This window comes from Aulonocara sp. 'chitande type north' Nkhata Bay, linkage group LG12, assembly GCF_057382095.1.
Source record: "Aulonocara sp. 'chitande type north' Nkhata Bay isolate Kocher_YH1m ecotype deep benthic linkage group LG12, A_spYH_male_GT1.1, whole genome shotgun sequence".
Lineage (NCBI taxonomy): Eukaryota > Metazoa > Chordata > Actinopteri > Cichliformes > Cichlidae > Aulonocara > Aulonocara sp. 'chitande type north' Nkhata Bay.
Genome location: NC_141355.1, coordinates 28,624,974 through 28,642,313, shown reverse-complemented (window position 1 = coordinate 28,642,313; position 17,340 = coordinate 28,624,974). Strand labels below are relative to the sequence as shown.

Sequence of the window (17,340 nt, the reverse complement as noted above, 5' to 3'; positions counted from 1 at the left end):
TTAAAAAGCTCATTGTTTTTCATCTATCACAGCAAAAGCTGGTGGTCAGGTGTTTGGTCAGCTGGACTTTAAGCTTGTCGTAGAGCCGTCAGACTCGTCTTCTTTTACTGTGGTGTTGCTGGCGCCGTCACGACAGGAGAAAGCTGCCTGGACTAGTGATATTAGCCAGGTACTACATAAATCATGCAAATATACACCCAGACAAAGACAAAAAACAAGGACCTTCAAATAACGAGGGCATGTCTCCGTTGGGCATTGAGATGGCTTAGTAAACACAGACTGTGGTGCAGTTCCCCAGGGCCGAGTTCAGCTCAGTGCCTCAGTACTTCATAAACAGGGTAACACCAAACAAGCATGTCACTCTGCATTAATTCTAGTCAGGCACAAAAAAAAAAATACACTTACAGTTTTAAATAACTTTCTTTTTTTAGTGCCTTCAACGAGACTTGTGAAACAGTGTCAAAGAGTGTGCTGTATTTACTGTTAATAAAAAGGAAGAAAACAGATGTTCAGTACGAGATTATTTTAGAATAGATCTGGAACACTTATCTGCTTTAAATGCTGTAGCTTAAAAAATACATGATAATAATTATATATGTAATTCTCTTTCTTTTTTCATTTGCTCATCTCGCTACTCTCGTCTCTCCGTCTCTGCAGTGCATAGATAATATTCGCTGTAATGGCTTGATGACCAGTGTGTTTGAGGAAAACTCAAAAGTCACAGTGCCTTATATGATCAAGTAAGTATTTTTGTGTGTGTGAAGAGAAAGCTATCTCTTCATGCCACGCACGTGTCGCAGAACATAAGCTGTGATGGCACATCTGGTTAAAAATATGTTTTTTTATGCTTGTTTCCTTTTAATTTATGCTGTTGCTGAAATCTGCTTGACGGTATTCCCTTATTTGCGTCCTTTCTTTGAAATATGTGGGTTTTATATTAATTTTTTATCTTCCTTGGCTGTTTTTGCTCAGTTACTTTCACAACCTTTGCCTAGCTTAGCAACCCAGCAGTCACCCATGCTTGGTTATGAGTTTGTGTGTGTGTGTACGTGTGTATCCATCAGATCCGATGTGCGTCTCCATAAAGATGATGTTGACATTTGCTTCAGCAAGACGCTCAACTCCTGCAAGGTCCCCCAGATCCGTTATGCCAGCGTGGAGCGGCTGCTGGAGAGGCTGACCGACCTTCGCTTCCTCTCCATAGACTTCCTCAACACCTTCCTGCACACATACAGGATCTTCACCACAGCAACCGTGGTCATGGACAAGCTGGCTGACATCTACAAGAAGCCCTTCTCCTCCATACCTATCAGGTCTTACCATTCACACATGCAAATATCCATTCACAAACACAGATTGAAAGCAGATTCTGTACATGCTCATTGCTACCGTGCAGATTGAAGCGCCTCATAAATCCTCAGGGAAATACTGTTTACTGGTTTGAGCTCCATCAAATTTTTATGAACATGGGCACATTTATTCCGGCCAGTATTTGTGCCCTTTGCAAACACAAACACACACAATCTTGTATATTGCCATTACCTGGGTGTTCTGAGAGGGTTTTATGAGCGTCCTTTTACTTGTTTTTTTGTAAATATGTCAAATTTCAAATTCAAATCAAATCAAATTCAAATTTTATTTTTTTTTTTTATATGTGAATGATGTAGTCAGATGTGGGTCAGTGTTTTGGAAGAAGCAAGCAGCTTTCACCTCTGTCCACAAGGTTAAACACATACTAACTGAACTATAAACTGGCCTGTTTTTGGAGACCAACTGAACAGATGCTTCAAACTGTTTTTGGCAAAGTCGTAGGAATAATCAGTGTGTCAGATGAGACGTTTCTCTGTCTCTCTACTTTTCTGAAGCTCTCTGTCTTTCTCTCTCACTCGTGGCTACATCAAAATTGTCTGTTTATATTCCTTTCACAGCTTTACTTAACTTAGCTTTTCAACTGGAAAAGCTTTGCCTTTTCCTCCACCCGAGGGTTGGTTTTAAAATGTCTTACCTCACTCACTGTGGCCTGTGGCCTTCCTTCCTGGGAAGAGAAAAGGAGAGGGGCATCCAGGCACCAGAGCGGTGCGGGAAGATGAACCACCCTGTGTGAAGCGATGCCACTTCTTTACTAAAGCTTTTTTTCCCCTCTCCTTTGTTCTCCAGAAAAAAAACTTTACAATAGGAGGTTTATAAGGGGATTTTTTTTATTATACTGGTGCTTTTTAGCCATGCTAGTAAAAGGGTCTACCTCTATGTTCTAGACAGAAATATCACGTTAATGAGTGGATGGATTTACTCTGAAACTGTGAAATTCTGCAGTGATTCGTGGGCAGAGAATCTATTGCAATACAACTTTTCCTTTAACTTCTTGTCTGATTCTATCATTGGGTCAAATTCTAAACATTGTTTTAATTTAAGTCCAGCCCACCATGAAAACATCCAATTGTTTGTTGACCTGTATTTAAGCCTCAGTTTTAGCTTTGCATATTTTGATGAGTGTGGAGTGCTAAGTCATCAGCTAACTCTATTAATGATGGTAAAGGTGAATTTACACTCTGTGCTGGTTTAGTGTTGGAACAAGACTCAAATGGCTGACAGATGAAGTGCTGACCTCTTTTTTATTAGTTTTTCTAGATTAAAGAAGATGATGCCAACTCTCTGAGCAAATGCACTGCATAAAACCTACATACATGTACAAAAACCCAGCTCTGTGTTTTTGTGCTGGAGTTTTCTCCCATGTGGTCATGTGCTGACATCTCGGACACTGAACATGTGCTGCTGTTGTCTGACTCACACACTTTCTGTCCCCTTTCTCAAACACACCTTTACTCTTCTGAGACATTTGTTTATCATCACTCCATATTCTTATCTTAAACCATCCTCTATCTCGTTACATTTTGTGTCATCCATGTCCCTTGTCTCTCCATATCCCCTCCAGCTACAGGATGCAGTACCACTCATTTGACCGTCTGTCCATCTCACCCATTTGTTCTGACTACAGTCTGAAGATCAAGAAGATTGCCATGGATCAGTCCAAGTAACCAACGCTCTTCTTTCTGCCTCCCTTCTTGCTATCTCTGTCCTACTTTCCTGCTTGTTCTTCTTTTCTTCTGCTATGATACTTAACTGATGCATGACTTTCCTCTCTACTTTGCCAGAACAGCTCTTTATATGAAAACTCACAGGTATTGTGATTCCACCAGTTTTAAATCAACAATATAAAGATGGGAATGGGAGAAATTATGAAATAATTTTCTTAAATCTTTAGCTGATCTGTGGCATGTTTTATCACAGAAGTATCGCGTCCTTCAGGCTTTTCTATCTATCTTAACCACATTTATCCCTTTTACTATTCTCCTCCAGTCCCTCATCTTCTGCCGCTTGCGTCCTCTTTTTCTATTCCCTGCTTCAAAGTACTTTGGTATTGGTCGTCTCTGCGTTTCCTGTATCTTTTCTTCCCTTATGCTGCTATCATTTCTCTCCCTCCTCTTTCTATCTGGATTGCAATTTCTTCCCTTGTTTCCTGCTGAATAACAGATTTGTGTGAATAAATGATGACTGTGAGCGTGTTTATCTGCGCATGATTACTTCTTTCTCGATGTAGCTCTGTACACACAAGTCTGTTTGAAGGGTAAATGTCATCATAAGATTGATAATCCAAATGCTTGTTGATTAAAGCTTTTACACGCTTTCATTGCCTGCTAAACAAAGCATTTCAAATGTTGCAAATCTGCAATAAAAGATGATTTTTGGGTTTTTTTCTGCTGAACACATTTTTGTTGATTGTGATTTTGCCATGTAAAGCACACAAGTACTAAAATCCTAGTCTTTCCAGTTTGTTGACATGTTATATATTCACATTATAGTTGTAGCCCAGTATGATCTAGCAGTTTTAGGACAGGGGACATGAACAATCATCACAACAACTATAGATAATGCAGATACTAAATGTTTCAAATGCACAAGTCAGTCACCTTACCTTTGGTGTACTAATCAAGTACGGCAAGTAGTTCCCTAAACCACTGCCACGACACTTTAAGCTGGCTCTATAAATGAAAGCTTTTAAATTTTGTTCAACAGCTAATCTCCAACTGTGGTCACTGATTTTAATATACCTTCTTCATTTAAACCATCAATGATGGCACAAATGAGACTAAACCCAAGCAGTTCCAGCTCATAAAAAGAAAGCAGCTACTAGATAAATACCATAAAGTTTCATAGTGCTAAGGAGGACTCCACAGTTTGATGACGAGTCTCTCTGGGTTCAGCTTAATTAGAGCAGCACTGAGTTAGCTTAACTCGTCTAGCCTCCGCCGTTATTTGAAAGTAGGAAGTCATGCATGCAAAGGTATGCGATTCCCACACTGTTAATTTAATATGTGTATAAATATCTGACTATTAAAGCTGACGGTCACCAGGGTAACCTCAAAGATGTTGTTTTATTTCTAGTTATTTCTCAGGGTAGAAGAGATGACTGTATCACAGTGAAAATTGTGTCACTGTTTTAATAATTTCTTACTGTACTGTATGTGCCCACTCGTTCTAATTCACTCTGGATAACCGCAGTAGCTGAATGTCCTACATTTAGTACTCTGTACCTCAGGCTTACCCAGTGCACTGTAAAATTTCAGATTCTTTCCCGAGCCACACTTTTCTCCTTTTTGACTTATGAAAACACACAGGGATATTGGATTCTGCCTCTAAATCAACACTTATCTCCAATACAGGAAAACAAAACAACAAAACTAACAAAACCCTTTGGTAATGAAAGTTTTAAAAAGACCAGCAATTTTGTTTTGAGCTGATGCATCTCCAGATTCCTTTTTCTTTTGTCTTTTTTTTTAAATACTTCTTCATTGATTTTCTTTTTGTTTGTTTTTAACAATTCCATTATTTTGCTAATACTTATGTTCCTTTTTAGGTCTTTGGAGCTGTTTTTTGCCACCAATCAAAATAACAGAGGCGTGGACCACGTGAATGACAAATCTCCTCGTCTCTGCCGCAAGTTCTCCTCTCCACCTCCTCTGTCCATCCCATCCCGGACCACCTCCCCCGTCCGAACTCGAAAGCTGTCCCTCCACTCCCCTATCACGGCCAGAGTCGGGGGCCTTGATCTGACCAGTCCTCTGTCCAATTACAGTGTCAACAACAACACTTCCCAGTCTGCTGGCAGTAGCCCCACATCTGCCCAGACACCAACACCTCAGACCCCAACCCCAACTACTTCCTCTCCTCCCCCCCCTACCTCTTCCACCTCTCCTCCACCGAACAATTCTAAGCCAACACAAGACCAAGTTCCTCCTATTCCCTCCTCGCCTGACCAGAGTCCCTGCTCAACTGCAGAGGGAGAGGATGTCCCCAGAATTGACCCCTTCTGTGGAAAACTGCGACGGAGTATACGCAGAGGTATTTCATAGTTTCCCCTATTACACTTTTCAGAACATTAGGACTGAATATTGTTGAAATGTATCTGTTATTCTATGGTTTTCATTACTGTATTATAAGAAAAACAGGGAAATAATCATTGTCAACTTTTAGTACTTGAAAAATAATACAGATTATGTAAATAATCAAATAGGCACATATAATATATGAATGTTTCTCCTGTTTGTTAGCTTTAGGTTATTAGGTCAGACCGCAAAAATACTTAAATTAGGCTGAAAGCTTTCTGCTGCTACTAATATTGACATGAGGTTAAGCATATGGGGTCTGAAGTGTGCTTTGCTGCATTTGTAACAGTAGTAATGAGTGATAAGTGATGTTGCAGTGCACTCGCATTACCTGAAGTTCAGCAAGGAAAGATATTAAACCACCGGGGGTCAGAAAAACCTTTCACAGGTTAAAATTAACAGTAGATTTTTAAAATTTTGCCTGCAGGTCAAAAAGCATGTCCGGTAACCTTTTCTGCTTCTTTATATCAAATAGCATCAGGCCACATGCTGTTAGAGACTATGTGCTGGACTATGTTTGTTGTTTAGGTATATTATCGGTGTATGTATTGCCACTAAACTTATACATTTAAAGAGTTGTTGGTGTACTAAAGGGTTTATGAAGCACTGAAGGTTACTAATCAAATGACAGAGTGAAGTGTTTCCCTGTAAGAGCAGAACAAGTGCCTGGTGGGACATCATTATCTCCTGGCATTTGTGTGCCAAAGTCAGCTAAGCCGCCTTCCCACCACACACGGTCAGATCTTCTAATGGTAGTGTTAAACAGCTCTCTCAGGCTGGAGAGGTATAGCGTCAGGGCATCTCAGGCAACACGGTTTCAATTTGACACTCATCAATATTTGCACATGTGTGTGTGTGTGTGTGTGTGTGTGTGTGTATGTGCATGAGAGGTTCATGTGCTTCTAACCGCTTACAAGGAGACAAAGACCCATTAGCATTGGTACCACAGAGCCACTTCACCTCTTCTCTATACTGTCTCAGCTTCTTGGGCTCTTAATCAGTCAGTACATTCTGTGCTTATGTGTACCTGCAGCTAATGTGCATCCACGTATATGTCTGTTGATCTTTCTCTTGGCTTGTCTCCTTAATGTGTGTGCATATGCATGCTGGTAAATTACCAGTGTGACATTCTGAGCACAAGTTAAAAGTGATTATGTGAAAAATCTTACTGTTTTAAATCTATCTATCTATCTATCTATCTATCTATCTATCTATCTATCTATCTATCTATCTATCTATCTATCTATCTATCTATCTATCTATCTATCTATCTATCTATCTATCTATCTATCTCTCTATCTGTGTGTGTGTGTGTGTGTGTGTGTGTGTGTGTGTGTGTGTGTGTGTGTGTGTGTGTGTGTGTGTGTGTATATATATATATATATATATATATATATATATATATATATATATATATATATATATATGCACACACATAACACATAGTACTATAACAGTTTCACCAAACTAGCAGTAATGCCAGGCATGACCTCTATACTGAGTAATTTCTGTTAATTTAGTTATAATGGGCCTCTTGTCCAGTAAAAAAACCATTAGCATCATGGTCACCACCAGCAATCTTCAACTTTGCTTTTCCTTCTTTCTAGCTGTACTGGAGTCAGCGTCACTAGAGAAAATCATCCCAGAGTCTCCACAGACCAGTGAAGCAGGAGATATGTCGCCGTGCCGCTCTCCTTCCACACCTCGACACCTTCGCTACAGACAGCCTGGTAAGAGGCCGCCTATGTGTGCAGGCTACTTTACAGAGCCACAGAGTTAGGCAGATATCCTTGACCCTATAGACTAACATCATACTAAAATACAAAGCCCATACATCACACAGCAATATACATGTGTTTGTTAAAGTATTTGTGTTTAGCTTTGTCAGCATGGTTTTTCTTGCAGTGGATCAAGTTCATTGACAGGCAGAATAACACTGAAGAAAGTCTATGCTGCAAGCAGAACATTTGATATTTTTATTGCATCTTTATTTCGTCTTTATTTTTGTTTATTTTATCCATTCAAAAGTCACAAACCATATAATAAATTCAAGTGTTGATAGCTGATGTTAAGAACATGTGACAGTATGTAGGCCTCACAAATGTCCATGGCCATTTCAGAGCCATCAAATTTGGTATACTCCCTAATAACAAATAATCTTCTATTTACAGAGTATTTTTTGAATGTTTTACATGAATACTTTTTTTGCCCTATACAAACAAGGTTTTTCCAGGAAAATTTAAAAAAAAAATTATGAAAAGAATAATTTTACTTTATAAAGGAAACAGTGATTATATTCAGGTAAAGCAATAAGACATAAAAGAAAAATCATTTCAGTCAATAGACATTGGAATCATATTTCATTATGTTAGATTGAAAGGAAAGTTAGCGTTTATGTTCACGCTGTTGTTGCCTTTGATGATAATTATGTGCTTGTGCACCTGCAGTCCAGCCAGGGGAGAACTCACGCTGCTCAGTCTCTCCAGCTTCAGCCTTCGCTATTGCCACAGCAGCAGCAGGACACGGTGCACCGCCAGGTACACACACACACACACACACACACACACACACACACACACACACACACACACACACACACACACACACACACACAGAGTAAAAATGATTAAACAATTCATCCAGATCATAATTCTGATTGCAAAAGCTACCAGAAAAATCAAAAAGGAAATATAAAGAAAAAACAATGTAAAAGTGAATAATAACTCAAAAATAAAAACCAGAAGTATAATAACCCCGTGGTGGGCATAAAATAAAAACGTTATACGGTTAATTTTGTTTCTTTTTTTTAGTTATATATAGGTTTAATATTGTTAAAGCAGTAACATCTCTTGGGGGACAGGGTCAGTGGATAATCCATAACTCAGTTTCCATAATCATGAACCTTTAAAAAATAGCTCATGTGATGCTTTAATATTCAAAACTTTGAAATGCCTGCTTTTTGTTTGTTTTTGATTTTCCATCCAGTGTTTACTAACTCTGAAAGAACCTGTGATAAAGAGTTCATCATTCGCCGAGCTGCAACTAATAGAGTTCTCAATGTTCTGCGCCACTGGGTCTCCAAACATTCACAGGTCTGTCTGTACCCACCACTCTCTGTGCATGTTGTGTGTGTGGGTGTGTGTGTGTGTGGGTCCAGTGTTTTGCTGGGGTGATCAAGTCTGCGGTCTCATTAAAACAGGTGATTGATGCGTTCTCGCTCTGCTCCACTGCTCCCAGTTGATCGCGTAAACAGCAAACTGTGCACAAACACACACCAAATATTGTTTTAACTGGTCAGCTGGCTCAGCCTGCCTACTCTTGTGCTAAACAGCCAGCCTCTAATGAATTGAACATCAAGGTAATTGCCTGCCTCCCTGCAGAGATCTTTACACTCTAACTGCATCAATATGTTTTATGTATTTTTCTTCGATAAAACAAAATGCTGTGATGACAGTCCAGCTTTAGTCAACTTATTAACACACAGGCCCGCACAATGACATACACACATACAGACACCCACTTATTTTTTAGAGGCCAGAGAACAGAAAGAGCTTGTTAAAACTGACCTTTAAACAGGAGTTAAATTGAGGTAGGAGTAAAGCAGAAAATTGGAGGAGAGGAAAGTGAAAAGACTGTAAGAAATGAAAGAGGAACGGGGATTTGGAAGAAGTATCATGCCGCCGTGACTGATGATTGATCAGGTGATGCTTTTATTGTGTGGAGACTTGAGGCAATATTAATTACAAGAGTAGAATCACCTGTAGTTCAGGTAGTATGTGAAATTATAATATGTGAATAATATTCCTCAGTTTGTTAACAATATATCTACTGAGATTAATAATCATCTATTTAATCAGCTGTGCAGTGGTAGCTGTTTCTTTGGTATTTTAAAGTACCTTACACATCAGCTGAACAACAGACTTCATGAAATGTAATTGTCTTATTATGCAAGTTCTTAACTATGGGTACTTGTGCCTCTGGGAATACTTCTGCAAAATAGGTTGGTTAAAAAAAATCTAAATTAAAAATCTGAGTAAAAAAGCAAATGTATCTAGTGCTAAAAACCAGGTATCAAAAAAGCAGCAGTATTTAGAAGAATGAAATATAATTGGCTATAAATGGTTAACTGGCAAACTGACCTAAATCCTCCACAAGAAACACAGTAAAGAGCCTAAAGACCCAGCCTATAAATTCTTCTCATCCCAGTCTGGTCAAGCATCTGAAGGATTCACTGAAACGAGACCAATACAAAGAGCCTAAAACCACAAGAACGAGAACAAAAGCATCTTGGTGCCACAGGACAGAGGTCCCAATGATCAGAGCTATTCTGACGGAGGATGTGACAAACTGCTTTGTATATTACTAATAACAGAAAAGTACTCTGTATTATATCACCAACTAAAATGAAATATACCATGATAGAGGACATTTTTCCATTTAATCCAGTTGTGTTGTTTGTTTGTTTACTTCACTTCACTTTATCTTCACTTCTCTGGTTAAGATTTTAGTTTGAATCAAAATCAGGCTTGTGTTACTGTTACCATTACTACCAAAGTCTGTATAATGTAAACATGTATTTGTTTGTGCTTAGGACTTTGAGATGAATGGGGACCTTAAGATGTCAGTGATCTGTCTCCTGGAGGAGGTGCTTAGAGATCCAGACCTTCTGCCTCAGGAGAGGAAAGCTACTGCGAACATACTAAAGTACAGCTGAAACTCAAATACATACAAAAACATGCTCTCGTACAAACAAGCAGCATGTACACGAAGCACTTTGGCACCTTTGAATGACAAAAATATGTCATCAAATAGTGTTGTTTTTAATTTTTAATACTCTCTTGTTCTAATACTTTTACTGTTCTCCTCTATTCTGTCTGATAGTGCGCTTTCTCAAGATGATCAGGAAGATGCCCAACTGAGAATAGAAGACATCTTACAGATGGTGAGAAAATGAAGCTTTTCCCTATTTTCTGTCATATATACAAACTTTTTCATCCTGGGTACTGATATTAACAATTCCTTTGAGCCAAAGTTCAAAATTCAGCTGCCCTAAACCCTCAGTATCTGTTCTTGGATCTATATCAAAGTGAGGAGCGGAGATCTCATCGATATGTTTATCCCAGGCAAACAGCTCTGGCTGTAGGCACAGCACTACCCACATGCTGTTCAAACTTTCTCATTGCATTCAGAAGAAAGGTGATTTAAGGGGAGGGTGAAGAAAGCTAAATCAGATTGTTTTAGGCAGTGGATCTACAGTGGGCATCTTGACGAATGCCCACTATAAGATAAAAAAAAGATTTATTTTGAAATCTCAAGGTATTTTATTCAGTTAGCTTTAGTAGTGACTCTATAATATAGCGAGTTATAAATTTGCCTAAGATGCAAAAGGTCCTTATTCAAGACCAGGAGGAGACACCAGTCATTTTGGGGTTGTGTCAGAAAGGACATCCAGCATCCACATATTTGATGTGGATGCTGGATGTGGAGCTACCTGCTCTGGCAACCCAATAAGGGAGGAGCTTATTTAGCAAGCTTTAATCTATCTACTCTATCTCCAGTATAAAAAGAGAAAAAGTAATTTTCTACATAGCTTAAATGTCTTGTTTTGCAATACCTAATTTTATGGCTTTGTTCATGTAGTTACAAAGTATTACAAATTTCTGCGAAATACTTTCACAGTTATCACCACCTGTTGCACATGATGACAAAAAAAATCACAAGCACTGACAATTTCCTAGATTGGATCGGTTATCTCTGGAAATCACAAACAAATAGACGTATTGGGTTTGTAAATTGTGAAAAGCGTCTGTCATTCACAGTGTTCTAAGCTCTGGGCAGAAGGGGTAAATAGACTCTGTGCTGACAGTGATGCTACCCAGGGACTGTCAAATGTCATAAACCATATTTATCACAGCCTGTCTCTTTATTAGATATTTATATCTCACTATCTCACTTCTGTTTGGGGTCATTTGTTTTTATGTCTTTGTCTCTGAATGTGTGTGTGTGTGTGTAGGCGGACTGCCCGAAGGCAGAGTGTTTTGAATCTCTCTCAGCGATGGAGCTGGCTGAACAGATCACTCTGCTGGATCACATCGTCTTCAGGAGCATCCCTTATGAGTCAGTCCTCTCATGAAACCCAGTCAGTCCTCTCATATGTGATCTGCATCAGGTCAAAGAGACATAAATCCCCTTTATGGGCACTGGGCATGCTTTTAGAAGGACATAAATGAAAACTAATGGTATTTTATTTCAACTTTAGAACTCCAAACATCAGAGAATAGATTTGCACTTGCTTACCATCTGATTTCAGAGGCATTAGAAAATGAAACTTATACTCTGCTATACTTGAGTGTGTGTGATCTCATTTGGGTATATCTCTGTCTTCCCTCTCGAAGAGAGTTCCTGGGCCAGGGATGGATGAAGGTCGATAAGACAGAAAGGACACCTTACATCATGAAAACGAGTCAGCACTTCAATGATGTAACTTCTTCCAATGTGTTTAAGCACCATTTTTTTCCAGACTCTTCTGTAAAGATTCAGTACCTATAGCTCTTCATTAATACCATACTACTCTATTCTTTTTCTTTTGAAGATGAGTAACCTGGTGGCATCGCAGATTATGACCCATACTGATGTGGGCTCAAGGGCCAACTCCATTGAGAAGTGGGTTGCTGTGGCAGACATATGTCGCTGTTTGAACAACTACAACGGAGTATTGGAAATCACATCCGCACTCAATCGAAGTGCTATCTACCGTTTGAAGAAGACCTGGGCTAAAGTCAGCAAACAGGTGGGGTAAATCCTGAACAACCCTCTCTGTATGCAAAACCTGAAATACTTGTTTAAAGATCTAAAGTGTATAAACACTTAATCTCATCGTGAAGCACTAGAAAAAAAACATCTTTTGTCCAAAATGTTTACAAATGGGAATTCTTTCATTGGCACTGATACTGTACCATTAGAGGGTTTCAGAGAAGAGACGAGTGCTTAATCGCACTTAATGTTAATAGCGGTAAGGTTTATTGTCTGCTCTTTACTTAATCCTGATAACATTCAGCAGACAGGCTGCCTGCAATGCTATTCATGGCTGGAGAAAGTTTCAAATCTTGCCATTTTAGATCATTATAAATGCCTGTTTGTGATCTTTTCCAGACTAAAGCCCTGATGGACAAACTGCAGAAGATTGTGTCCTCAGAAGGACGATTTAAAAATCTGAGGGAGACGCTGAAAAAGTGAGACTTTGCATTTGTTTTTAAAATACCATCATATGTAAGAAAAAGCGCAGCACAATGGTGCAGTGGTTAGCACTGTTGGCTCACAGCAAGAAGGCCCTGGGTTTGAATCCGTCATCTGGCCGAGGCCTTTCAGTGGCTTCGGCTTTATTCTTTAGTGGGTTAGATTATATGGTGATTTCAAATTTCCCATAGGTGTGAATGTGGGAGGGAATGGTTGCCTGTCTCTCGGTGTTAGCCCTGCATCACACTGGCGACCTGTACCCTGCCTCTTGCTGTATGATAGCTGGGATACACTCCGACAACCCTGACAGGGATAAGCAGGAGAGAATAGACGGACGGACGTATCAAAAAATGAGTTTTTATGGACTTGGAAGCAAGTTGATTTGTATGCTATTCTTTAACTCTCTCATTCCAGTTGCAACCCTCCTTGTGTGCCATATTTGGGAATGTATCTAACAGACTTGGCCTTTATAGAAGAGGGAACACCAAATTTTACAGAGGAGGGTCTTGTTAACTTCTCCAAAATGAGGATGGTAAGCGTGTGTAAATAAATGCACTGGAAGCAGATCATCTTGAGGTGCACGCTGTTAAGTCAGTATTAAGATAAATTCCATATTTTATTCAGATATCTCACATCATCAGAGAGATCCGACAGTTCCAGCAGACGCCGTACAGAATAGAGCATCAGCCCAAGGTACTTTTATTTTTAATTTTTATCTGTACTACCTTTCTTTATCTAAAGATCAAAAACATCACAAGGCATTATTTCATTTAGACGACATGCAATTATTATTACTTAAACAATATAATCAAAGGGCAGGATAACATTTAAACTGTCAAAAAGCTTCTAAAATAATAAAAGAAAACTAGTCTGAAGAAGTGAGGTTTGAGAGTGGTTTTAAGGAATTCGTTTTGCTTGGTTTGACTGCACAGATTATTCTTGGATGTGCTTGTCGTGGCTCTTGTTCTGAGAGGATTACTGAAAATCCCTTTGATATATGGGTAGTCTTTTTTTTTAAAGAATGCATGGAACAATAGAAACCATCCCAAATTGCCCAGTCTCCTGTTTTTGCTCTAATGTACTCATCTTTCAAACAGGTATTAGTTGGACCAACCAGAAAACAGATTACTTTAATGAATAGCTTATTTGCAAAATCCTATTGGTGTATTTCCTGTGAGATCATCTTATAGTCAAAATCACATCAATCTTTAATTGAAAATAAATAATTGAAGCTGTAGCCGTAAAGATATTTTAATCATCATGCCTGTCATCCATATTCGATTATAACCAGGTGACCCAATACCTTCTGGATAAGACTCTGATCATGGATGAGGATACACTTTACGATCTCTCCCTGAAGATAGAGCCCAGGCTTCCCGCCTGAGTTAGAGCTGTTTGTGGCCTGTGGGAGCCTGCTGAACCTGGACCCCCAAAAGGGCAAAACGCCCACGTGATCTCATCAATCAAGAGAAAGTTGGAAGAAGAATTTTCAGAGCAACTTGGAAATAGAATGAGATTTGGTCTAAGGAGACAGATATCGATGCATGCGGTCAGTTGAACATGTTTGAGAGCTTTACAAGAGAAAGGGGAATATAAGAATGAGAAATGCACCTGTAAGGTTGTAAGACAGCTCGTCTTCGAGGGGAAAGAGAGGTTGCATTGTATGAAGGTTTTGAGGAAATTGCATGTCATAGTCTGGTGCACATGGCATCACACTTCCTGAGGCAGCCTGAGAGTGCAGGACAGGGTGAGAGAGAGAAGTTAATGGATGTAACAGAGATGTAGCATATACAGATAGTGTGACAGAGAGGTGTTTGAGCTTACGTCTCTGTACTATTGTCTGTGTTCTTTTGCCTGTGCATTTTCCGTGCCATGTCCTGTGGAGCAAGACCCCTAAAATGCTTTCTGTCATGAAGGTCACTGCATAAAACTTGCATGAATTCAGCTTGGGATGTAACTGTCTAAATTGCCTTCATTCTGACCCCTGATCCTCTGCTTAGCATGCACCGCTTTTGCCAGGGTGACTTCTTAAGCCATTATGCATCCTCAGTGGGCTGAATGCGTCAAAAGCCTTTAAACCTTCACATATAATGCAGAAAGACGAAAACGAAACACAAAATGTGATATATTTTAATGAATTTAGATTTTTCCCTTGTTAAGCAATTAATTCTATATTTATTTGTGATTGCTTAATTTGGTTGACTTTTTTTTAAAGAACATATGAATGATTAAAATTAAAACATTTATTCAGTGCCTTCCACTAGTGCAGGTCAATCTCCCACATTCCCAAATTGAAAATTTGCAAGCACAAAGTTTTATATAAATTCAAATTTAAAATATTAAAATTTTATTTAAAATTAAGACTGTAATTTTACTCATTCATTTCCTTTTTTTTTAAGATCAGACGTGTCATTTAGACTAAACAGTAGCATGTCAGTGTAATGTAGTAAAGCCATTGCAGCATCCAATGAGCATATATCTCCCTCTACTGTTTAAATATTGTTATAACCTCTGCTAACACAAAGCTTTGCAGCATGTGTGTGCAATTTGTTTGTTTTTTTGGCATTTATTGACTGTCAGCTGGGCTAGTGGGTGTCATCACTCCTCTATGTGTAACTGGGGCAACTACAGTCTAAACTGGGACAGTACACAGTGCACTCCCTGAGATGTAGCTTTGCTTGATTGAAAGGGTGATCGTTATTTACCATGCTATTTATTTCAGATGCTGTATTTATATTATTTTTTGTATATAGTGACTTTACACATATTGTACGATTGAAGAAGAAATAATTGGAATTGTTATGCTGTGAATACTGATTTTATTGTTGTTGTTGGGTTTTTTTCTTTGTCTCTGGTTTTCATGTTGAATTTTAATTTTGCATCGGAGGCTCTTGTATAGGAAAAAAAAATCTGTTCAACTTTATTCTAAAAAAATGCCTTTTGAAGGTTAAAAAATGTAGCACTTCAATAATCAGACATTGTTTTCTGTATTAATGATATGATAAGTATAATTGTCCTGCATGCACACAACAGCTGCATGTTGTGCATGTCTGACTGGACGCTTCCTTTACCTTCTTCCTCTGCTTCTCTATAATAATATCGTCTCTGTAGCTGTCAGGAAAAAAAAGAAAGGTATAAAAACAATACTTTGTCCATCGAATCAGGCACGTTTGTCTCTTAGTGTACCTCACAAAGTTAAGCCTCTTGGCTGTGTCTTCTGCAAAACTAGCTGTTGTTATGCAGTAGCAGTGTTGCAACTTTTCTCACAGAACAATAACCTTATTCAAAATCAATTAGAGGAAATGTTTCAGACTTTGCTCTTGGGAAAACTTGCCCTTTTTCACTGCATCTGTAATTCTGAGTATCTGTTTCACATTAAAAGTGTGGGAATACAGTATGCTATGTTTGTATTGTAATATTATCTTTGTGTTTATTTGTTTGCATTTTCATGTGTGGGTGCAGGGGAAATAAATTCAACATGCCTTATACGTTTGCATATTTCTTTGGAGTCCTTAGTAAGAATTTCAGTAATATTACCACTAATGCTGAATCCACTTCAGCTCCTTTCAATAATGCATCAAAAAATATCACTAAAATAATGTGGCCAAACTTTGTAAAACCAGACACCAGAAATAGATTTTAATTCCAAAAAAAAGTTGGAGACACTGAGTAAAATGTAAGTAAACGTAGAATGCAGTAGCTTGCAAATTTCAAACTCATTGTTATGCACAGAAAAAAATGTAAACAAAAATTTCATGAAAAATATTCGCTCATTTTGAATTTGATGGTAGCATCATGTCTCAAAAAAGTTTGGATGGGGCAGCAAAAGTCTGGAAAAGTAAGTGATTCTAAAAAGAAACAGCTGAAAGGACATTGCTGCTAACTAGGTTAACTGGCAACAGGTCATTAACATCGAAAGAGCATCTTAGGCAGAGCTTCTCAGAAGTCAAGATGGGCAGAAGTTCTCCAACCTACAAAATACTGCATCTAAAAAACTGTACATGTAATATATTATGTACAGAATTTTTCTGCTGTTGATCCAGGTTCAGATCACCAGTCCTCCCTTACACTAGCCACCTCCTCCAGCTGATCCAGGTGGACACTGAAGCATTCCCAATTTAGCTGACAGACATAATCTCTCCAGCTCCCTTTCTTCTGTCCTGGGGCCTCTTCCTGGTAGCTGAACCACCTCAAGTTGCTCCTTTCACTGTGCAGTGAGTAGTGAAAGGAGCAACTTGTAGTGGCTTTACTATGAGCACCTCCTGACTGACAGAGGTCCTCATTCTATACCTACACCAGAGTCCAGTCACCCTTTGAATATTATTCTATAATGTTGAGTCTGGCTATAGAATAATGTTCTTCAATGAAAGAACTATTCTGGGAATCTTCAAAAATCTCTGTGCACAAGAAACAAGGCTAAAATCAATATTGGATCCCTGTGATACACAGCATTACAAACAGGCATGAGTCTGTCATGGCAATCACTGCACTGCACTTCCAGAAGTTAATGTCTGTGAACACAGTTCCCTTGTGCCATCCACAAATAAAGGTTAAAGCTTCATCATGCAAAGAGGAGGCTGTGTGTGAACAAGATCCAGAAATGGTACCATCATTTCTGGGCCAAAGGTCATTGGAAATTAACTGAGGCAATATGGAAAAC

At 38.8% G+C, this 17,340-nt stretch overlaps 1 protein-coding gene across 5 annotated transcripts in view; it reads left to right on the top strand.

The window, feature by feature from the left end:
- Positions 1-16,168, top strand: part of LOC147317651 (ras-specific guanine nucleotide-releasing factor 2) — a 45,005-nt gene extending 28,837 nt beyond the window's left edge. For 3 of the 5 annotated variants that reach the window (XM_086314842.1, XM_086314845.1, XM_086314846.1), the window contains 17 exons: positions 33-169; positions 658-740; positions 1,065-1,313; positions 2,933-3,031; positions 4,916-5,400; positions 7,052-7,174; positions 7,892-7,981; positions 8,430-8,536; positions 10,036-10,148; positions 10,326-10,386; positions 11,458-11,561; positions 11,840-11,924; positions 12,037-12,234; positions 12,597-12,676; positions 13,095-13,212; positions 13,305-13,373; positions 13,972-16,168. In XM_086314842.1, the coding sequence (XP_086170968.1) occupies positions 33-169; positions 658-740; positions 1,065-1,313; positions 2,933-3,031; positions 4,916-5,400; positions 7,052-7,174; positions 7,892-7,981; positions 8,430-8,536; positions 10,036-10,148; positions 10,326-10,386; positions 11,458-11,561; positions 11,840-11,924; positions 12,037-12,234; positions 12,597-12,676; positions 13,095-13,212; positions 13,305-13,373; positions 13,972-14,064 (2,294 nt within the window). In that variant the 3' untranslated portion in view covers positions 14,065-16,168. The remainder of the gene's footprint in view (positions 1-32; positions 170-657; positions 741-1,064; positions 1,314-2,932; positions 3,032-4,915; positions 5,401-7,051; positions 7,175-7,891; positions 7,982-8,429; positions 8,537-10,035; positions 10,149-10,325; positions 10,387-11,457; positions 11,562-11,839; positions 11,925-12,036; positions 12,235-12,596; positions 12,677-13,094; positions 13,213-13,304; positions 13,374-13,971) is intronic. The other 2 variants (XM_086314843.1, XM_086314844.1) reach the window with 2 other exon arrangements.
- Positions 16,169-17,340: the final 1,172 nt, after the last annotated feature.